The following is a 24488-nucleotide window of genomic DNA, read 5'->3' as shown; positions in this document are numbered from 1 at the left end:
TCTGTATCTCCTTGACATCTTTGCAGTCTTCAACACAATTACTCTTTCCTCCTTGATATGTTTTTCTCTCTAGGTTTTTGGGACATTTTTATCTACTGGTTCTTTTTCTATTTATCTGACCATTCCTCCTCTGTCTCCTTTGCTATATCCTCTTCCAGATTACATCTTCTGACCACCATAGCTTAACAAAGGCAACCCTCAGGTTTCTATCCTGAAACTTTCTCTTTTTCTCCCTCTATGCTACTTCACTTGGTGATTTCATCTGCTTTCATGGATTTAATTACCATCTCTATGCTGATGATTCTTTAAAAAATGCCTATACTGCTAGAAACTCTCTGCTAAACTCTAATCCTGCATCTCCAACTGCCTTTCAGATATCTTAATCTGGTCCAGTAGACTTAGTAAACTCAGTATCTAAAATAGTACTTAGCATCTTTCCCCAAAACCCTCCCCTTTCCTACCTTCCCTATTACTATGAAAGGCAACACCATCCTCCTGGTTTCTCAGAATCAGGCTAGGAGTCATTCTGGATTCCTCTAACTCACCTCCCACCCTATCCAAGCTGTTTCCAAGGCCTGTCGATTTCAACTTTGCAACATCTCTCAAATATGCCCCCTTCTATTTTCTGACACTGCCACCACTCTAGCAGGGACCCTCATCACCTAAGATCTTGATGACTATAATAGTCTACTTGTTTCAAGTCTTTCCCCATTCCAATTTATCCTCTATTCAGTCACTAAAGTTATTTTCCCAAAGTGCAGGTCCAATCACGTCACTCTCTTATTCAATAAACTCCAGTGCCTTCCTCTTGCCTCCAGGGGCAAATACAAAGTACTATTTGGAATTCAAAACCCTTTAAAAGCTAGCCCCCTTCTACCTTTCTAATCTTCTTGTACTTTACTCCCCAAGATATACTCACTCTCCAATCCAGTGACACTGGCCTACTGGCTGGTACATGAACATGACACTTTATCTCTTGGTTCTAGGCATTTTCTCTGGCTCTCCCCCGTGCCTGGAATGCTATCCCTCCTCCACTCTACCTACTGACCTTCCTGGATTCCTTAAAATCTCACCTAAAATCCCACCTTCTACAGGAAGTTTTCCCCAACTCCTCTTAATTTCAGTCCCTTCCCTTCATTAATTATTTCCTATTTATCCTGTATAAAGCTTTTTTGTATATAATCTCCCTCATTAGACAAAAAAACTCCTTGAGGGCAGAGAATATCTTTTGCATCTTTTTGTATCCCTGGCACTTAGCACAGCACCTGGCACACAATAAGTACTTAATGTTTATTGGATTGACTGATTAATAGAGAATACCCCTAGCATGCTGGGTAGTCCTACTGTGAAGGAATTACAGGAGGATGTAAACAACAGCCACACAATATGAGAAGGCATGAATGGAGTGGGACCTGCAACAGTGGAGGGAGTACCCATATCAACAAAATCTCAGGTCCATTCAAATAGTATCAAAAATAAGTTTAGATTATTACAAAATAATGTGCCCTGGGAGTGACAGAAAGTTACTTTCTAATTTTAAAGTTCATGTTATACTTAGAATATATGTTCCTTGAGGAAAAGGAGTGTTTCAATTTTGTATCAGTTTCCCTAATTCCTGGCACAGTGCCAGTCTGTAGATGTTTAATAAATATTTGTTGATTTGCTGACACTGCCATATACTTGAATTAGATTACAACATGTACACTGATTTTTAAGTAATTTTACTGGTATGGTTTTGCTTTAAGCCTAACAAAATCTTCTTGAAGAAATATACTTCTTATCAGTAAATACCAAATACAGAAAAGTTCTAAATGATATGAATATTCCTTGAACATTGTCACTTTTGTCTTTAAGAGAAGGAAATAATCTTTGGATAATCTTTTTTTTGTTTAAATCTTTCTTATTCCTAATTACATACTGCTTCTTCCTTTAATGATAGCATTCTTCCTTTTATAATTTTATGCTACTTAGTTCATAGAGCTATAGAATGGAAAACACTTCATAAATCATATATCATTCTATAAATGGGAATTTATTATTATTCAACCTATGTATGAATTCCATTCTTATGATGATACTTTTTCTTTCACTTTACTGATTATATTTTTATTGTGCCTGATCCATTTTCTCTACTGGCCTTTTTGACATTTAAATTTTAATTATTGACTATACTCCAGCAAGATGTTATAAGGTTATTTATATTAGCAAGATGGGTCTCTAAAAAAATAGGAAATCAGTAAACTAGAGATATTAAAAATTAGGAAAAACAGAAAAATTATAAAAATGAAAACTAGTTCTTTGTAAAGATTAATAAAAGTGATAAACCCTTAGCTAATATGATTAAAAAGACGTGAACAGAAAATCAGTAAGATAGCAAATGAACAAGGAGAAATCATAGCAAAACCAGAAGAAATAAAAAGAATAATCAAAATGCATTTTTATAGTTAAATGCTAATAAAACTGACAACATAAGAGAAATTGAGGAATACCTTCAAAAATATGAAGCACCTAAACTATCAGAAGACCAGAGAGAGATCTTAAATAATCCAGTCTCTTCTCTTTCTCTATTTTGTTAATGTAAAGAATATAATGCTCAGCCAAGATGGCCGAGTGAAGGCAAGGACTCACCTGAGCCCTCCCCTAAACCCCTTCAAATACTTATAAATAATGACATTAAACAAATTCTATAGTGGCAGAACTCACAAAAAAACAGAGTAAAACAATTTTCCAGACCAATACAACAACTTAGAAGGTTGGCAGGAAAGGTCTGTTGCACCGGGTGAGAAATGAGTACAGTCCAGCACAGGTCTTGCCAGCACAGACCAGGACCCCAGCAAACCAGCACCAGGCCTTAGGGTGACTGAATCAGTGGCATCGGTGGCAGCAGTGGTGGTTTCCAGACCTCTCAGCCCACTGATGGTAAGGGGAGAGAACGACAGGATGAGAAGGAGAGATTTACAGGGGTTCCTCTGCTGGCACCAGGAGCAGGCCTTTATTGCATCGCCTGTGCTTGGATCTGGGTCCCAGTCCTGGGTCTCAGAACCAGTGAGAGGAGGAGCGCTAGCACAGTAGAGCTGGTGGTCACAGGGAAGCAGGGACCCTGGTCACAGTCCGAGGGTTGAAAAGAGTGCTTGTGATCATTCACAAACCACTGCAAAGTATGGGACAGTAGTAAACACACCTTTCCCTAGATCATACCACCTTAGAAGAGCCAAAAACTTATAGGTCCCTAGAATTACCTCTGAAAACAGCTACACAAAAAACCTGAAACCCTCACCTCTGATCCCTTTTCATTTGTCACCCCTCTCCCTTTAAGGATTTTATTAGGTCGTCTCTCCTGCATTTATCTAGTTATATATTTCTTACTCTTATATACTTCTTTCCTCTCAGTCAAATAGATTTCCTATTAGCCATTCTTGTTCCTTGGTTTGTTTTATTTCATATTTTTGTGTCCCCCCAAAAAGATTTTTCATTCCCTTCATTATCTATCTTCTCCTGTTCACTCTCTGCTCTCATTCTCTGATGCATGACCCCTATAATCATCTGGTCTCTCTTCTCTGTATTCTTCATACAATCAAAGTTACCAAGGTATTCATTCGAGCCTCTGCCTTCTAGGCACTTTTTGCCACAGCCTTGTAAGGCTTACCCCAAGGATTTCTTTTTTTCCACTGTGCCTCATTCTAACAATAATGCCAATTATTGAAGGTATTAGAAAGTACAATGTTCAGGGGCGCTAGGTGGCGCAGTACTAATAGAGCACTGGCCCTGGAGTCAGGAGGACCTGAGTTCAAAACTAGCTGTGTGACCTTGGGCAAGCCACTTAACCCCAACTGCCCAGCCCTCCCCCCTCCAATAAGAAAAAAAAAGAATACAATGTTCCATGGTAGGTCACCCCCATTCATGTGCCCCTCACCTGATCTATACTCTCCCTTATTGACCTTTTTTTCCCTACATTTGCTAGAAATCTCTCTGTGTCAATGCCTTCCTGTTCCTCCAGGTGCCAGTTGCTCTCAAGGGTTCCAAATATCCTATCCCAGGACAACACCTTTTAAGGCACCAAATTCCCTGGACTTCATTTAGTATAAAGTTCGTACTTCCTTTGACTGACAGGAATATTCACTATTGGAACTCCTCTCACTCCAAAGTAAGGACCTCTTCCTTTCTTCCCCTCTTTAATATTTTCCTCTTCCTCCTCAATCATTCCCCTATAAGCTCTTTTCTTTCTGAGATCACAGCGGTGACCCTCCGCTCATTGCTAACTCTTGATTTGATCCCAGTGTATCACTACTATTCTTTATTCTCTTTCTCCTTTCCTGTACTTTCCTCTTCTTTCCTGTACCCTCCTATATTGTAATGTAGTCCCACAAATGTAGTCTACATGTAATGTAGTCACCGGTAGGTGGGGTGTTGTCAGATTCTACCCATAACAGCCCTGTCTGATTCTTTACTGTTACCTTTACAAGATTTCCAATAGCTCCTTAATGAACTCCCTGACTAGTGTCTCTCCTTTCTCCAAGCTACCCTCCATGCAGCTGTTAAAATAATTTTCTCAATGTACTCATCTGTCACTCTTCTACTCAATAAACTCTAGTGGCTCCCTCTTACTTTTAGGATCAAATAAAACTACTGTTTGGCATTTAAAATCTTTTACAATCTGGCCCCAACCTAGATTCCCAGTCTTACTGTATATTAATGTTAGAATATAACAAATTCGGGATACGGTTCTGAGTTTAGCAACCCTCATTCAAATACCTGGTCGTCCTCTCTGACCGTCACTCCAAAAGTCACAATCATGAACTTCTTACAACTTGTGACAAAAAAGAAAGAACTTATTCCTTTGATCACATTGGTGACTATTGCTGGAATTGGAGCAGTGATGTGATTGTCAACAGACAGAAAAATCCAGAACCACGGGAAAATGTGAATCCTTCCCAGCCTCAAAAGCTTTTAACAATTAACCAAAAGTGGGAGCCTGTTGAAGAGCTGCAGGCTGTTAAACAATTGACCAAATGAAGAATCTTCATCAAAATAACACTCTATGAACCTAGTGGAAACATTTCTGCACAAACTACACTTCTGAACCAGTGTGCGGAAATGCTTCTGCAACAATTTTTAGGGTCTCCCTACATTTTGGGACTCTGAATGAGGAATTCCATTTTGTATAAAATGTATGTAGCTCATTAAAGTATTCATGAGGATTTTTTGCATCTATTTGTACTTATGTATTCTTTGGGGGGCAAACGTATAATGACTTGTAAGATAAATTGTCTACTATAATAAGTGTGTTTCCCTCCCCCCAAAAAATATAACAAATTCTGTGATTTAGCAAAATTGGCCTTATCTCTGCTCACACAAAATAGTACATCTCCTTTCATTGTGTCTGTCCCCCTCCATTCTTGGAATGTATTCTCTTCTCACCTCTATCTCACAAAATACCGTTTCCTTCAAACTAGCTGTTCATGCCACCCTTTTCAATTATTTTGTGTATACTTTCATATGTATGTGTTACCTCCCCTGATAAAATCTAAACTTTCTGAGAGCAGGGACTGTTTCATTTTTGTTTTTGGATCCCTAGCGCCAAGCACAGGAGCTTAACAAATGCTTGAAGACTGATAAGCTTCTATAGGGTTAAATTATTAGCTGAGTCACCATTTCCTCAGTGAAGCCTTCCCTGACCTCGTTATCCGAATTACACTGTCCTTCCTCAAATTATCTAGCATTTACTTATTTAGTACATGTCATAAAAATCCCTCATAAGCAGTACTCTTTTTATTTTTTTGGCCAATGTCCCCTGACACTGAATAAATGCTTTTTTAAAAAATTGTACTATTGATTTTCCTAGGGAGAAATCTCTATAAATTAAATTTAGGCATAAATGATGAACTATCTGCCCCCCCTTTAAAAACCACATTTCATAAGTTATTTTACAAATAAACAAAATCTTACCTTGTTATGTGTAAAAATAATCCTTAATTCGGGTTTCAGAATGCCATAGGCTATAAGGAGGTCTTGTATTTTTTTTAATTCATCCTTACATTTTTTAGGTGTTGAGTAAAATTGTTTTCTCACAGGAAGATTCTTAAATAGCTTCAATGCAGTTACAGTTGTACCTATAAGCAAAATATAAAAAATATCAACTCTCCCCCAAAACAGTGCTAACGAAATTTTAACTACATTTCACTGAAAAAACAATTTCACAGAATAAGTCCCCTGAAGAATTCCCTTGGGCCGCTCTATAGAGATTTAAATTAAATCTGGATATTTAATAATGAAATTCTAAATAACATAAAGAACAAATCATAAAAACAATTAACAATTGAGAGACAATCATAATGGTGAAACAACATACCAAAATTTCTGGAACAAAGCTTAATAGCACACAGAAAAAAAATTTTATCCCTAAAAACAAGACTTATCAAAATGGAAAAAGAGAGGAATAATCATTAAAAAATTAGAGGGCCAAGAAATAAACCCAAGATAAATAAAACAGCAAACCTTGAAAATCAGTGGAGAAGTAATTCAACTGGAAACCAAAAAGGCTATAAAGCTGATAAACAAAACTAAAAGCTAATTCTTTGAAAAGACTAGTAACACTAACAAACATTTAGTCAACCTGATTAAAAAGAGGGAAGAAAAACAAATCAAAATAAAACATGAATAAAGTAAAATCACAACTGAAGCAGAAGAAATAAAAAGAATTACTGGAACCCATTATGCAGTTATATGTACTCCTCCTTCAGATCTGAACAGAAGAGAAACAGATTATGCCAAAATATCCCAAATAACAGAACACCAAGGAAAGATCTAATCTTGGAATGGTAATAGAACCAGTTGCAAAGTAATTAAGAAAACAAACAAAAACTCTCAAAAACCTCCTGGTCCTAATGGATTTAGAGGAGAATCCTATCAAACTTTCAAAGAAAAATTAATGCCTATAACTACATGAATTATTCTCAAAAACTGAGAAAATAATTTATAAAATTCATTTTTAAATGAGACAAATATAACTCTTAATACCTAAACAAAGGAAAGATTTTTAAAAGGGAACTCTGAAACAATAGAATTAATGAATATTTATTTTAAAAAATTTCGATCCAAACAAAAGACTACAACAATTTATCCAAGAAATCGTTCATTATACTCAAATGGGATTTCATACCTGGGATGCTAAAATGGTTCAACATCAACAAAACAATCAAGGGGACGGAGTCAAGATGGAAGGGGTAGAAACAGGACCCAATTCATGTAAAAAGGGGAGTGTGAACAAACTTTGGAGCTACAGAACCCACAAAATGACATAGAGAAGCTAACCTGTAGCTGAGGACAGCCTGGCAGGCATCAGCCAGTGAAGCACTCTGGGAGCCAACCCCATCCCCACACTAGCCTGAGGTTTTAGCCACAGGGCGGGCCTAACCAAAGACCAGCTGGAAGGACTCCAGATCACCAGCAGCTGTGATAATTTCCAGAATTATCAACCCATACATGCTAAGGACAAAGTGAGAGGTCAGTGCAGTGTGTGGACTTTGGGATCCAGTAGTTCGTAGTGCATCCGCTTTTGCCCCCAGGGCGAGAAGCCACTGAGGAGCCACGAAAATGCAGCCCCTGTCATGTGGCAGCTTCAGCTCCTGGCCTGCAGACTGTAGGGGGACCAAGCGACCAGTCTGAGGGGTAATTGCTCTTGCTTTAACCTGCTTGGATTTGGACTGCGGTCTAGGGGGAGGTCCTGGGGTTTGTGACCAGCTTTCCAGAGTGTGTGGAAGCTTCAGAGAGAGCACCCAACTAATACCTCTGTAAACTGAGAAAACTCCAGCATTTGGAACAAAGCTCCCCTGTATGGTAACAGAGTCCTACTCTGGCAAAAACCCCAGGGGTCAAGTGACTGAATGGCGACATGAGCAGGCAAAGGAAGCAAAATAAACAGGGTACCCCAGCTTTACACTCCTATTTTGGTACAAAAAGGATCAAAGCATGGAACAGGAGGAAGACAGTGAAGTCAGAACTCCTGCACCAAAAGCTTCCAAGAAAAATACGAGCTGGTTACAGGCCATAGATGACCTTAAGAAGCAAATAAGAGAAGTGGAGGAAAAATTGGGAAGAGAAATGAGAATACAAGAAAATTATGAAATGAAAGTCAACAGCCTGACTGAGGAAAATCACACTTAAAAAACAGACTAACTCAAATGGCAAAAGAGGCTCAAAAAGGCAATGAGGAGAAGAATGCCTTAAAAAGCTGAATTTTCCAGATGGAAAAAGAATCTCAAAAGCTCAATGAGGAGAATCATTCCTTCAGAATTAGACTGGAGCAAATGGAAGCTAGTGACTTTATGAGAAATCAAGATGCTGTTAAACAGATCCAAAAAAATGAAAAAATAGAAGACAATGTGAAATATCTCACTGGGAAAACCACTGACTTGGAAAATAGATCCAGGAGAGATAATTTAAAAATTATTGGACTACCTGAAAGCCATGATCAAAGAGAACCTAGAAATCATCCTCCAAGAAATTCTCAAGGAAAACTGCCCTGATGTTTTAGAACCAGAGAGCAAAATATAAGTTGAAAGAATCCACTGATCACCTCCTGAAAAAGATCCCAAAAAGAAAACTCCAAGGAATATTATAGCCAGGTTCCGGAATTCCCAGATCAAAGAGAGAATATTATACGCAGCCAGAAAGAAACAATTTGAATATTGTGGAAACACAATCAGGATAGCACAGGATCTGGCAGCTTCTACACTGAGGGATCAAAGGGCTTGGAATATGATATTCCGGAGGTCAAAGGAACTGGGATTAAAACCAAGAATCACCTACCCAGCAAAACTGAGTATCATGTTTCAGGGGAAAATAAGGTCATTCAGTGGAATAGAGGACTTTCAAGTATTCTTCATGTAAAAACCAGAGTTGAATAGAAAATTTGACATTCAGATAAAAGAAGCAAGGGAAGCATGAGAAGGCAAACAGGGAAAAGAAATCATAAGGAACTTATCAAAGTTTCATCAAACTCATCAAAGTTTCAAACTTATTCCTACATGGAAAAACGATAATTGTAACTGATGAAACTTTTCTCTGTATGAAAATAGTTGAAGGGAATAGATATACACACAAACACACGTCTATCTGGTGGGTATATGGGCATATGAATACATATGTAAATGTGTGTATATATGTGTACAGATATACATAGATAGAGGGTACAGGACCAATTTAATAGGAAGGGATGATACTTAAAAGGTGAAATTAAGAGGTGAGAAAGGAATATAACAAGAGGAGATGGGGAGAGACAGAATGGGGTAAACTATCTTATATAGAAGAGGCAAGGGAAAATAGTTACAATGGAGGGGAAGAACAGGAAGGCAAAAAGGCAAAACCTTATTCTCATTGAATTTGGCTCAGGGAGGGAATGACATACACACTAAATAGGGTATCTAACGCTACAGGAGAGTAGGGGGGAAGGGGATGAGAGGGGGAGATGTTGGAAGTGGGGGCAGGCTGGGGGAAGAAGGAAGTTCGAAGCACCCACTTTTGAAAAGGGACAGGAACAACTGGGAGGTGGGATAGGAGGGAGGGAAATATAGTCAGCCTTTTACAATATATCTACTATGGTAATGTTTTGCATAGCTACACATGTACAACCTATACTGAATTGCTTATCTTCCAATTAAGGGTGGGTGACAAGGTAGGAAGAGAATGAAACTGGAATTCAAAGTTTTAAAATCAAATGTTTAAAATATCTATCTATCTATACAGGCACTGGGTCATAGAGATCCACCATGCCCTACTGGAAAAGTCGAAGGGGGTATGGGAAAAGATATGGGCGAGAACAGACTGGAGGCGGAGATATCCTGTGGGACTGCTATTTTGGGGCAGTAGGTAGGGGAAAAACGGGAGAAAATTTTGTAACTCAAAATATGGTGAAAATGAATGATGTAAATCAGAAGTTAATAAAGCATTTGAAAAAAAATCAACATAATTACATTAAAAACAAAAGTATCCAAAACCACATGATTCTCTCCAAAGAGCAGAAAACAACTTTAACAAAGCACACTATTCATTTATGCCAAAAATGATGTACTTAAAACCAAAATCAAACATTACAAGCAATGGAGATAATGGAGTTTTTAACCTGGGATCTGTGAGGTGTGCTTTTTTTTCTTAGCATGATATCTATATTTTGATATAATGTTTCCTTTTTAATCTTATGAATTTTATTAATTAATTTAAAAACTTTATTCTAAGAAAAGGACGAAAGATTTCATCATGCTGTCAAAGTGGTTCATGACACAAATAAAGTTAAGAATACATGCTTTCCCAACAAATACAGAAGTAAAGATATCCGTAAAGATATCCCTTCCTCCACTATTATTTTATATAATTCAAAAAATGCTATTAATAGCAAGGAGAGAACAATGAAGTCAAAACTATCCCTATTTGTTGATAAGATATTTTACTTAGAAAATCTTAGGAAATCAGAATAGAAACTAGTTGATACAATATCTTTAGCAAATTGCAGGTTACAAAATAATCCACAAAAATTTACAGAATTATTATATAATAGCACAATCCAGAGGCAATAATAAAAAAGAAGTCCCATTCAAAATCACTACAAAATGAATAAAATAATTGAGAGATGATTTATCAAAGCATACTCAATACTTTTAACCAGGCTGCAAAAGCGAACTCCTTCAACATGTCTATTAAATGGCTTTTCTATTTTAAATTCTTGTACCCATTTGGTGCTTGTTGTAGTATATATTGAGATGGTGCTCTAAGACTGGTCTTTACTAGATTGCTTTCCAGTTTTTGTTTTTTTTTCAAGTAGGACTAGTTCTCAACTTGTTTGGTCTCAGGCCCCCTTTACACTCTTAAAAATTACTGTGTGGGATAAAGATCCCGAAGACCCTTACCCAAATAAAACTCAGAGGTTTCTCCTGGTAGAAACAGAAGCTCTTTATTCTAAAGACAAGTCTCAGGAGAGTTGGGCATCACCTATTCCAGACAAGCCTGGTATAGGGTGGCACCCAGCAAGAGTCAAGCAAGCATTTATATATCCTTACACAAACAATTCTAGGAAATACCCCCAACACCCTGAAATCCCCCTCCCAGTACCCTTCCCCCGCAGCTGAACCATCAATCCACTGGTGGGATTGTATAGCCTCACAGTCAACACAAGAACCCAGAAAGTCCCTCTTACCCAATACAAAGACACATAACTATGATTATCCATATTTAGCAGAAAGGGGTCATCACAAAAAGCACCAGGCAGGAAAAAGGGAGGGGGTGAAAGGGCATACCACCTGATTTCCCTGAAATCAGATGATTTACAAGAAAACAAAACTTAGGCCTAGGGAGGTCAAGGAACTAGCTCAAGTTTGGTGACTGTCTCCTTCACTCTATGAGAATACTTTCACTCATCTCACTCATTACTGAGGACCTCTTAAAGAGCAATTATTATGAAAACAGTTTGGACCTCATTAAACCAGTCTCAAGATCCTTGGTCCATACTTCTAGCAGTCTAGAACTGCTGCACTAGAGACCTCTTACCCAAAGAATTGGTGTCCTATGGTTTGTTCAATGCTATACTACTATATGGGATTCCCCCTGGATCTTATTGAACTAATCTGTTCTTTTGATCAGTTTTTATTTTTAAGCAATAAGAGATATTTATTTCCACCTAATGAGTGCTCTAGCTACATCTCTAAAGTTTTGGGATTTGTCTCCTTTTTGTTGAAATTATCAATCATTTCCATATTTTCTTCTTTGACCAATATTTTTGTAGGATTATGTTTGTTTCTGTTTCAATCTCAATCATTTCCTCAAATGCCTTTATTAATGTTAATTTTTTATCTGTTGTAGTTTGTAAAGGATGTGTTTCATATTATTGCTTTTATTAATTTGTTTATGAGTTTTTCACACCTTAGCAATCAATAAACATTTCTATGTGCCAGGAACCGCTAAACTCTAAATGGGACACAAAAGGAGGCAAAAGATAGTCTCTGGCCCCCAAGAGCTCACAATCTACAAACACATGGTTAATTTCTATAAAGGTCCATGCACAGATAAGAAATAGGTATACTCTTGATGACTCCAACTCAGTAAGCACAAGAGATTTATCGTATCTAATTTTTGAAGTTTTATTCAGCTCCTCCTTTCTTATCTGTTAGATTTGTCTAGATATAAAAAGGGCACCTTGAGATATCCAATCACTACAGTTTTGTGGTTTATTTTTCCCTTTCACTACTCAGTAATATTCACTGAATGGCATAGCATCTCAATATTCATATTACAGTACCATTGTGTTTGTGTGTGTCTGTATGTAGGAACAGTGTATCTGTGTGTCCATTCATCCACCCCTTTGTATTATTGTATTTACAACACTGCCAAATAAATGAGTTGTCTTTTTTTTTTTAAAGCAATTGGGGTTAAGTAACTTGCTCAAGTTTACACGGCCAGTTATTATTTCTGGGTGTGGTGCTGAGTATCTGAGCCCGGATTTGATCCAGGTCATCCCGACACTGGAGCTGGTGCTCTTGCTCACTGAGCCACCTGGCTGCCCCTAAGCAATCGGGGTTAAGTAACTTGCTTAAGGTTACATGGCCAGGTGTTTCTGGGTGGGTGCTAAGTGTCTGAGCCCGGGATTCGACCTCCAGGTCTTCTCAACACTGGAGCCGGTGCTCTTACTCGCTGTGCTACCTGGCCACCCCTAAATGAGTTGTCTTTGCTATCCATCATAAAGCAACCACTGCCAAAAGGCAAATGACTTCAACAGTCCCAAGTTGTAACACTAGGCAAATATACTGACTGATCTATCTTTGTCTTTTCAAAAGGCCAGTAAGGAAGACCTTAACTTGTTACCACGTCTCATATGCTCAGGAGAAAGCGGTTACATAGGAGCACTCCAATAGATGTAGCTCTCACTTCACTGACCCAGTTAGCAATCAGACAGATAAAAGATTTTTTAATCCACACTGTCTTATACTTAATAACATTAGGATAATATTTAGATCTGGAAGGGTCCTTAGAATTCATCAAGTTCTATTACTGCTGTAATTACAAGTTCTATTGCTGGTGCAATTAAAGGAAGCTAGGTGGTTCAATAAACAGCTCTAGACTTGGAGCCAAGACGACCTGAATTAACATTCTGCCCTAAACATTTACTAGCTTTGTGATGCTGGACAATTCACTTAACCTCCATACCTCAGTTTTTTCCTCTGCAAAGGGAGTAATCATAGTCCTGCTTTCCAGTGTTGTTGTGAGGTTCCAATATAATGAGAAAAACATAATATAAAGTGTTTTGCCAACCTTAAAGAAATATATAAATGCTAGTTATTTCTGTGATGTCATCAGTGAAGCATCCCTACTGTAGGATTACAGACCACACTCCTTCAAAGGGTGTGTTGGAGTTGATTACTACTGGCTCACAAGTTTGCTAGTTTGTTACATTTTCAACATGAGCCATTACATCATAAAAACCACAAAACTACAAATCAGGGCTAGATTTATTATTTTGCTGATTGTTTAGACTTCATAAAGTAATGGAGAAAATGTTAATAATTCAGAATAAACTTAAAAAGTGTCTTTCATTTCTAAAGGGCTAGCTATTAAACATTTACCAGCACACACCTACCTAACATACCTTCTCCAGAGTTAGAGGACGTGGGTTTGAATCTCTCCCTCTAAAGCTTATTATGTATATGACCTTGGATAAGTCTCTGACATCCCTGGGCCTCAATTTCATCACATGTCAAATGAGGGGACTGTACTTCTGATGACACTTCTATCTCTCAATCAAGGGTCCTATGACCAGTCTTATCCTGGTGTAATTCTTGTCTGTGCCTTTCTATCAATCTAGCAAAGAGCAATTGGTCAGTGCTCCTAGGGACATCCTCTTTTTAAAAATATCTAATGGGGAATAGGGAAGCCTGGGGAATAGAGTGGTGTAGTGGATAGAGAGCTAACCTAGGAATACTGAAGACCCAGATTCAAGTCCTATCTCTGATGCTTACCAATTATATAATTTTGGTCAGGGCACTTAACCATTCAATGGCCCCAAACAAACCTCTAAGACTTTATATTCTGGAACCTGTCTACATGGTAGAAGGAATTTCCTTTCCAAAAGTTCTCTACACCAGAGATGTCAAACATTGGACTGCTTGTGGCCCACTACACTCCCAAACACCACTCAAACCACACTAAAATGTAATTAGGAAATAATTAATTAAATAAAAATATTTTAAAAAATAATATTAATGCATATAATAAAACAGACAATAATGACATATGGCTATTTAAGTCAACATGTGACACACACATTCCCGCCAAGATCTTTATGTAGTTTAGTGGCCCTTGATTCCATCTGACCTTGGCACCACTTCACTACACCAATGAAACTAGAGGTCCAAATAATAACAACAAATATGTAGACTGGGACAGTTCTCAGGCTGTAAATCTGTCATTTTTCAGTTTTGCTACATGGTTGGCTCCTCTCCTTTTCTGCTCATACATTTGTTGTCGCTGCATTGTTTCAATCATGTCCAACTCTCTGTGACCCCATTTGGAGTTTTCTTTGCAAAGATACTGAAGAAGATTAACATTTCCTTTTCCAGTTCATTTTACAGATGAGGAAACTAAGGCAAACAGGGTTAAGTGACTTGCTCTGGGTCACACAACTAGCAGTGAGACCAGATTCTCAGGAAGAGAAGTCTTCTTAACTCCAGGCCCAGTACCCTATCCACCTAGCTGCTTATACATAGCTTGGTGTTATTAATGACCCTTATATGCAAGTCATGATATGTGTACAACCTACTGAATACATTTGAATATATGTGCAGGTACATATGTAAATACTATGTATACTGATACACCTGAATGTACATGTATATGTATATATAGAAATACATGTAACGTCGCAGTAAATGGTAGATAACTGGCCTTGGAGTCAGGGAGACTTTATCAATTTTCTGGGTATGCTGTAAAAATTCAGTGTTGCTTTATTTCACATTTCTCTTATTAGTGATGATCCCAATCATTCTTGCTTATGGTTAAGTTTGCAATTTATCTTTTGAAAAGTTGGTCCAATTCCTTTGACCACTTATCTAACATCTATTATTGTATATTGTTTTTAATTCCTCATATATCTTACTATTAGACCTTTATCAGAGACAACTACTATAAAATTTTCCCAATCTAGTTTCCCTTCTTATCATAGATGCACTGATTTTGTTCTGAAAAGGGTTTTCAATTTCAAGTAATCAAAATTGTCTTTTTCCTTGGTGATCTCCTTATCTCCCTCATATTATTAAAAATATTCCCCCAGAATATAGTTGAGAAAGGAATTTCCATCTTGTATACTTTGGGGTTTTCTGTTTTGTTTTATGATGAGTCCTTTTATATATATAAAGATCATGGATACATTTAGAATAGATTGTGGCATATGAAATAAGATGCTTGTCCAAATCTATTTTTTGCCAGTTGCTCTCCAGTTTTCCTAGAACTCTATGACAAACAGGTCTTTACTAAGTAGCTTATTTTTTGGGGTATAGTGAATATTGGGTTACTGGATTCAATTGTTTCAGATTTTTCCTAATCTGTTCTACTAATCTACTTTTTTTAAACCAATACCAAAAAGTTTTTATGATAATAGTTTTTGTAACAGCTTGAGTTCTGAAAGTACAATTCCATATTCATTCTTAATATTTCCCATGATTTCCTTTGGGATGCTAGATGTTTTGCTTGCCAAATGAATTTTATTATTGTTTTCTCTAGCTCTAAAAAGAAACTCCTTAAAAGGTTGATTAGTATAGCACTAAATATGCAAATCAAATCAGGCTGTGTAATATTTTAATGTCTTGATGGACTGACTCTCAGAGAGTGGATGTATTTTTTAGTTATTTTAATTGGAATTTCTCTTTCCTTATTTTCCTTCCTGTCTTTTTGTTACTGCTATACAGAAATGACAACATTTATGGATCATTTTGTATTCTCCTGCTTTAATGAAAATATTGTCTCAGTTTTTCCTGCTGATTCTCTGGGAATTTCAAACAAATTACCATATCTTCCACAAACAGTCATAATTATATCTTCTTTTTGTTAATGTTCATTTTTCTTTAATTTTTGTCTTGTCTTACTGCAATTCCATAATTTCTAGAACTGCATGAAATAATAGTGGTATGAAGGAGACTCTTGCATCATGACTATATTTACTAAGAAAGCTTTCCCTGTTTTCCCCGTGCAAATGACATTAACTTTGTATTGTAGATAAATATATTTTAACATATTAAAACTTAGTCTTTCTATGCCTGTGCTGTTTGGTTTTATTTTTTTTAATTATATTAAACTAGAACTGTATTTTGTCAAAGACTTTCTGCTTATATGGTTTGGGTTGTTTTTGTTTTTATTATGAATTATGCTAATTTTTCATAATAATAAACCATCCTTGCATTTGTGACATAAATCCAATTCGATAATAGCAAGTAATTTTTTGGATGTATTATCTTTTTTTGCTAACATTTATCTAAAAAATTTGAATCAATATTCATTCATAATATTGGTTTTTATTTCTCCTTTTAAAAAAAAATTCTGGGGTGGCAAGGTGGCACAGTGAATAGAGCACCAGGCCTGGAGTCAGGAGGACCTGAGTTCAAATCTGACCTCAGACACTTGACACACTTACTAGCCGTGTGACTTTGGGCAAGTCACTTAACCCCAATTGCCCTCCAAAAAGAAAAAATAGAAAAATCCTTTCCTAGTTTAGGTATAGTATAGAGACCATATTTATCTGATAAAAACAGTGCAGCAGAATCCCAGCTTTGTAAATTTAGAGAGAATAACTTGTGCTATTCCATATTGAGAATAACTTCTATAGAGATAGGTGTTAGTTGCTCTTTCATTATTTGATAAATTTACCTGGAAGTTCACCTGGAGTTTTTTCCTTTGATAGTTCCCTTAAAACTTCTTCAGTTTTGTTTTTCCAAGATTAGATTAAGAGCTCTATTTCATGTTCTGTTAATTTGGGTACTTTAAAAACATACATGATAATTATCTATATACTTTAAATTCTATTTTGCTAGCATGTGATTGCATACAGAAGGTTCTGACAATTGTTTCATTTCTTTTACTAGTTATAAATTTACCTTAATTTTTTTTAATTGGTAATTTAGCTGTCATCTCTTTTTTGTAAGATTCAGGTTTATTGATTTTGTTATTCAAAGATCCAACTTTTAATCTTATTTCTACAGTCTGCATTTTATCTATTTCTCCTCTAAAGATTTCTTATTTTGACCTTGCTTTTTAATTTGCTGGTTCTCTAGTTTTTAAAAATTGCATATTCAGTTTATTAATCCTCTCTTTTTTATTTTGATAATGTATTTTCAGAGGCATAATGTATCTTCTGATGACTTTAGCTTCATCCCCCAAATTCTTTTTTTATAGTTGTTAATTGTTTTTGTAAGGGTATGATCTACCCCTTTTTCCTTTTAGTCTTGACACTTTAACTAGATCAAAGTGTCTTAGTCACTCACAGGCCTTGGACTAAGTGTTAAAAGGCCTTTCAGCTAGAATGACATTGTATAAGAAATGTGTTTGGATAGGCTATGAAAACTTGACTAAGTCCTAGAAATTGTCTATAATGTATTAAACAAGTTGAGAAGGGATTAGATTCCAGAAATTAGAGCATATCACTGAGGAGGAACCACTTGGGGAGAAAGGAAAGGAGAGGAAATGGCTTTTGCCATATCTTCCTTCCCCCTTTCCTCAAAGGAAAGCTTTGAGAGCTCTAAAGAAACCATAATATCCTAGACTTCCTATCTTCCTATTAGTGTCCGAAAGTCATCCCTGGGTCAGCTCTCAGGTACAATGGAAGCCAAGAATAGAAGAGTCATTTGATGTACTGGAAGCTTTCTTTTGATCATTTTCTTGATCTTCTTGGTATCCCCTTTTCTACCATCCCTTTTAATTGCTCTATTCCTTTTGAATATTTAAAAGCATAAATTAGGCATGCCTATTCTACTACCATATTTCAGTCATATCATAACCCATCATATCTCAGTGTTACTCATGATGCTGATTCTGCTTCTTTGTCTAGCTATCTCTAGTTTACTTGATAACTCACTCTTTGTGCCTTTGTGTATAACTATGTAGATCCATGAATAACAGTACTTTACTTCTGGATACTGAGACTTCCTGGGTCTCTCCATTGCTATTACTCATCCTGAGTCATACATTTTATTCACTGGCATATCTGGGATATAGGTGAGTCTTTTTTCCTCTCCAATTTCAGTTTCAAGATCACTTGATCATATCTGGAAGTCTGCAGACAAATTCAGACAAATATTCCAGTCTTCAATAGCTGCACTGTCTCTATCCAAGAGCTTGTCATTGCTATATCTTAAGTTCTGGTACAGAAGTTCAGATTCCAGTCACTAATCTAGAAACAGAAAATTCCATAGCTGGAAGGGACATGAGAGGCCAATGAGTCAGTCCAACTCATAGCTAGATAACTATCTCCTTATAACAAACCTATATTCTCAATCAACTCTTCATTTTCCATGAATCAAATAAGATAATATTTTTTTAAAGTGCTTAGCAAAATGCCTGGCACAAAGTAGGTGCTATATAAGTTTATTCCCTTCATTTCTCTTTCCCTTCCTCCATCATACTTTTATAAAACCCTTGCCTTTAATAAGAAATAGTGACAATACTACCCCATGTCCCTAAAGTCTTTTAAGTTTCCTATCCTGGACTTTATAATCTCAACATCTTAGTACAAATAGTTATACTTCCCATGTCATCAAAGTATCCCCTAATTTAGAATATATGACAAAATAAGAAAGAAAAATCCACAGATCTTTCTTCTCCATCAGTTAGAAATAATCTTTCAGGTTACAATGGGGCTTACTCAAAAAGACTTTTTTGTATATGAACTACACATCATTAAACAGATTCTTGACAGTGATGCATGTATAGCCTTCAGAATAGATTTTAACTCATCTGAGATCTCTTATATATAGGGAATCTATTCAAATATATATATATAGGGAATCTACTCAAAGTGATAGAAGCTTTCTTCTGATACTTTCATATCTTGTGGAATACTAGTGCAGCACTAAGGCTGTCTATTCCATCATGTCTATTTCCTTTTCCAGTGTCCTTAATGATGTGTTACAGATATGAAAATTTACTAGACCTTAGCGATTAAAAAGGATCCATCATAAAAAGGTTGATCCTTAAAAAGGAGCAAGTTAATGCTTCCAAATTGAGGATCACTATCCACTATCATATTTTATAAGAGAATTCTTATGATTTAACTGCTCAACTCTGACTTAAGTATATTCTAGAGACTTTGTAATTAAACTAGTCTTTGCTAGTTAGCAAATAATATAGTCTTTGCTTGTTAGCATATTATATAGCCAAATAGGCTATATAATTAATAAGGCATATATTTATTATCATACTATAAAAAAACATGGCTAGTAGTATATCAACAATGTTTTTAAATGTTTACAGAAAGCCTCTGTTCCTAAATTAAGCTAAAAAGATCTTTCAATACATGCTCATTTGCACTGCAGGGATTTAAAAAGAACATGATGCTCTACTTTAAATAACAGGGTAGGGAAATGAAATGTCTCAAGTAAAGTACTTTAAGTGTGTTACTTTCAATATCTGAGAAGTTCTCACTGATGTAGCAATAAGAGTTAAGAGAGTTCATCCACAATGGTAAATCCATAAAGGCAGTTTTAAAATACTGGTAATTCAATTCAAAGGGATTAATTGAGGTAGTGATAGAAGCAGGAGATGGAAAAAAAAGTTAAGTCAGATTTTTTGGTAAATGGGTTTTAAAAGTTTAAACAAGTCTTATTGGTTTCTCTTTTAAAATAAAAGTGAACTGTCTATAAATTTAACATAAGGCTATTTAACAAACATGGATTAAATATCCAAATATAACATTAAATAACATTTGTTTAACGTGTGCTAAATGCATATATTAAATTCTTTGGGGTTTTGTTATTTCTCTTCAACAGCACATAATCTTTATCTTTAAAAATTAGATCTAAATCCATTGGTATTCCTGGAAAGTGTCTTATAAAAGGTTTTAAAATTTATTTTTTAAAAAGAGTTTCAGTGCACTATAACCAGAAGTCATCATTTGTGACTATAGTTAGCTTTCTACAAGCATCTTCTAATTTGATGATGTGAAAAGTAATGCTAAAACAGAGAAATTTATTCCACTGCAAATACTAACCTACAGGAACCCTAAAGGCACAGGTAGAAACTGGGATGGCAGTACTAGTTTTATCTTACACTGAAAATATTTAAATGGAGGCTGAATGACAGCTGCTGAAATGTGAGTCTGTGATTCAATCACTCAAATAAGTATCATAGCTAAGGCTATATAAACACAAAAAAACTTCTACAAGTGTTTGCAAATTTCTATAATATATTTTCAAAGGACAAGTTGAAATTTTCTAGAGCATTAGTTTCTATTTCCCCATTCAACCAACTACACTTGAAGAGAAAAACTGAGTCACAGAGTTTTACACCAATCTTTTAACATATACTGCTTAAGAAAAGAGTAATACATTAAAGAATAAAAGGTACATAAATGACTAAGGAGTTATCCCAACACTTGCTCACAAACATACCTGGCTCAAATTTGCTAAGAGGAACAAGTATAAGAAGGGCAAAGGTAATTAGGAAGAGAAAAATCAACCAGCAAAAGGGCAAAGATCAGGTGGACTCAATGCTTAAGGTTTGTTATTTCACAGTTCCCATGGAGATGAACACAGAGAGGCATGAGAAGTATGAGTGATGCACAACCACCAGCCATCCAGATTAGACTGCCTACTACAAAGATAAAAATAAATACATTTAAGTTTTATAAGGTGACTGGATTAGTGCAAGGCACTCTACTGGAGTCTCCTCTGGAAAGCCACTTAAATTTTTCCTAATAGTTTCCTAATTTGACCTCCCAAGAAATAGAGACAAGGCATTCTAGAGGACCCTTTTGCTCAAAACAGCCTTTCTTTAAGTCTTGATGATTGAAACAAGGTAAAGATTCAGATTTTATACATATTAGTAAAGAATTTGTAAACTTGCTATTTCTTAAAAATTTAAAATTACTATTACAATATATATGTTAATAGTTTTTAGAATTTAATTCATTTTTGTAAGGTGAAAAAAAAACACACCACAATTTTCTGATTTCCTGTGTCACTGATTTTTCCTTCATTTATACAGTCAAGATGCAAACAGACCGATAAAGGAATGGCTACCAGTAAGTAACCTAAGAATTTAAAGATACAAACAATGCTTCCCCTTATAGCACTTTTTTTAGCCCTGCACCAAGAAGTATTTACTAATAGTAGTACAATGAAAAGAAGCAAATTTCAATTAGGAAAATTATATGACAAAAAGATCTTTTCAAAAATAATCCTATTTTATATTTAAAGGAAGGAAGAATTCAGAAAAACATGCTACCCTAAAAAATAAGAAACTGTAAAATTAAATATCAATTTACAAGGCAATCTGGAAGAAAAAAGGGCAAACATTCCATTTCAAAGATAATTCTTCTGACTACAAATTTAATGAGTTCTCATCTATAATATTCTTACAACCTCATTATCTTGTTAATTTTAACATTTTAATGTTAAATTTGTTGCTAATTTGTACATTTTAAGTACACACACTTATGATGACTTATTTTATACTATAGTTACATATGTATGTGCGATATTCCATTATTATATTGTAAATTGTATTTAGACTAAGGGTATATAAGAATCTTTATATAACAATCCCCAGTGTTTACCACAATGATTTTTCTATATAATGCTTTCAATGCTTTTTCACTTTGAAAATATTCAGTTGAAATGAAAAGAATCAGCAGGAAAAAGGAGAAAAAAATTAAAGAATACATATGAAATTCTACTTTAGAGATTTTATCCTTACAATTGAGAACTTAACACCTATAAATGGACTATAAAATAGGCAAGATATCACTTATAATTAAAAATAAATGAGCACAAAAAAATTGGGATACTACTACCAGCAAAAATGTCTGGAATGTGGTCCTTCCTCACCTGTGCCTCTCGAGACTCTTCCTCTCAGGCACCATAAAGTGTTTTGCTATTCCCCACTTCTTAAGACCTCTCCTCCTGAAATAAGTTTGTATATACTTCTGGGTATCTGTTCTTCCCCTAATAGAGTGCAAACTTCTGGAGAGAAGGAACTGTTTCACATGCCTAGCAGGGGTGGAGCCAAGATGGCAGTGTAGATAGAAGCAGTAAAATGCCCAGTACCTAGCACAGCACTTTACATACAGTAGGCATGTGAATTTCATCTGTAACACTGATACCAGTCAAACATTTTTACTTTTAATGCTTTAACATAATATGCTGTAGTAGATCAAGAGCATGTTACTTAATCCATTCACATTCTCTTGCTGTATTACCCTTATAAATAATTACAAGCATTTTTGATATGGTTGGTCAGGATGTGGGTTGAGAATCAAAGTTTTAATCAACTGGCCTTAGCAGTTCCAACTAAACATCCAGGAGAAATAAGGTTATGATAAAAAGGATGGGTATAAAACTTATATGAAGTTTAGAAATTTGCTGAATGAAATACAGATGAGAAAGAGAAAACAATGTTGCAAAATTTCTTTTCTTACCTTGTCCAAGATGCGAAGGTTTCTGGGAAACTATATGACCATTGTTATCTAAAACATACTGGGTGCTAAAGTTGTCAGCAGCTGTCTTTGTTGTAATTAAAACCTGAAAAAAAATTCAAATAAAGTGATTTTTAAATGTTAAATGTGGGTCCATAAGCTAGTCATTCTTATTCATTTATTCAAGTCATTCTTATTCATAACTTTACTTAAACCAGATATTTTAACTTCTGCGTCAACTTTCATTATTCACAAAATTAAAGCAGGATGGAAAAAATAACAATGTTTTATATTGAAAATTACCCATGGTGAATTTTGTAGACTATATTTTCATTGTGGCATAAATAGAAAGTTGTGCTTGGACTTACTATTTGCATAAGTTTTGTTCATTAATTTTTTTTTTTGTAAAACAGATTAAAATGCACTGTGGAGGTTGTTTTTAGATAGAATTACATTAATACTTTCATAATTGAAAAATCAACTTTTTTCCCATTTATATTTATATACAAAGTAGATTTTATTGAGTTTTTAAAAACAAATTGTATGTATACATACACAAATTTTTCACATATACTTTGAACCCCACGGCTTCTGTACATACCATATAAAGAATTTTTAATATTCTAGATAAACTTGATATAAATATCATTTATGAAAAACATCAAGGGGGGAAAAAAAGCTAAAGAAACCCTCTATTCCAGAATGAAAAGGGTTCCTAAATTGCTACTTCTAGCCATAGAAATATAACTTCAAACACAGCAGAAGCTATGTGACAATTTGTAATAACAACTTTTTCCTCACTCATTCTCTTTTAGAGAAATTGAAAAGGAAGAAAATGATCAAATGTGATAAGGAGAATCAGTTAGGCGGTTTAAATTCCTAATTCCTAACATGTCAGCTTCACCAATCTAGTGACACTGGGTTTTTTGATGTTTCTTGCACAGACACTTATCAGGCAGAATTATATACCGAAACTACACAACTCTCTGCCTCTGCATATTTAAGCAATTCTTCAAGCCCTTTCCCAAACTAATTTCTAGTATCTTATAACTCAAAACCAAAAATTTTTCCTGAAATCAACTTAAATTCCACTTAATAAAATTCAAGCCAAATACCTACTAACAGATTTTCCTCTCCCAAAGAGAATAGATTAATTCTTACTTATAATTTTCTGGAGGCGTTTTATTTTTTCCAAATGAATTATCCTGATTGTACCTTTAAAAGCCACCCTGTATTTATACACTCTCTTCTCCAAAATGCCAAGGTCAACTGAATTCTATTTCTATTCTCCAAAGAGCTAGCCATCTGACCCAAGCTGGTGTCATAAGCAAAGGATGGCCTGGAACTGAGTTCTAATACTAAGTCTGCCAGTGGCTTGCTAGATGGTTCTGAATAAGTGATTACACTATCATCTGTAAGAGGAGAGTGATGATAAGATGAAGATGATGCTAATACTTTGTAAGGTTACATAGTGTCTTTGGTTTAATAAGTTCAAAACATTTTATAGATTTTAACTCACTCATCCTTTAAACACACTAGTGAATGGCAAATATTTTCTAGTCTGGAGGGCATGAAATGACAAAAAGTAGAGTGGTCTCTCAATGGTTTCAAATGAATTGATGCAGCAACAAAGAATAGGACCTATTACAAAAAATAAAAAAATTAAAATTTGTATGGTGTCATAAGAATTGAAATACATGGAGCGGCAGCTAGGTGGTACAATGAATAGTGCACCAGCCCTGGACTCAGGAGGACCTGAGTTCAAATCTGGCCTCAGACACTTAACACACACACACACACACACACACACACACACACACACACACACACA

General features: G+C 35.5%; 1 protein-coding gene and 1 pseudogene across 7 annotated transcripts in view; one reads left to right on the top strand and one right to left on the bottom strand.

The window, feature by feature from the left end:
- The window catches only part of PMS1 (PMS1 homolog 1, mismatch repair system component), a 122998-nt gene that overhangs the window by 75255 nt on the left and 23255 nt on the right, over nt 1-24488 (bottom strand). For all 7 annotated transcript variants that reach the window (XM_069064550.1, XM_069064554.1, XM_069064552.1 and 4 more), the window contains 2 exons: nt 22661-22763; nt 5947-6110 (listed from right to left, as the gene is read on the bottom strand). In XM_069064550.1, coding sequence (XP_068920651.1) covers nt 5947-6110; nt 22661-22763 — 267 coding nt within the window. The remainder of the gene's footprint in view (nt 1-5946; nt 6111-22660; nt 22764-24488) is intronic.
- Nucleotides 3758-5933, top strand: LOC138143342 (normal mucosa of esophagus-specific gene 1 protein pseudogene; annotated as a pseudogene).

Source organism: Petaurus breviceps, unplaced genomic scaffold (assembly GCF_028583685.1).
Source record: "Petaurus breviceps papuanus isolate PSGF00001 unplaced genomic scaffold, PetGlider_PUasm1.0 90638, whole genome shotgun sequence".
Lineage (NCBI taxonomy): Eukaryota > Metazoa > Chordata > Mammalia > Diprotodontia > Petauridae > Petaurus > Petaurus breviceps.
Note: the sequence above shows the minus strand (reverse complement) of the source record. Positions and strands in the feature narration are given on the sequence as shown.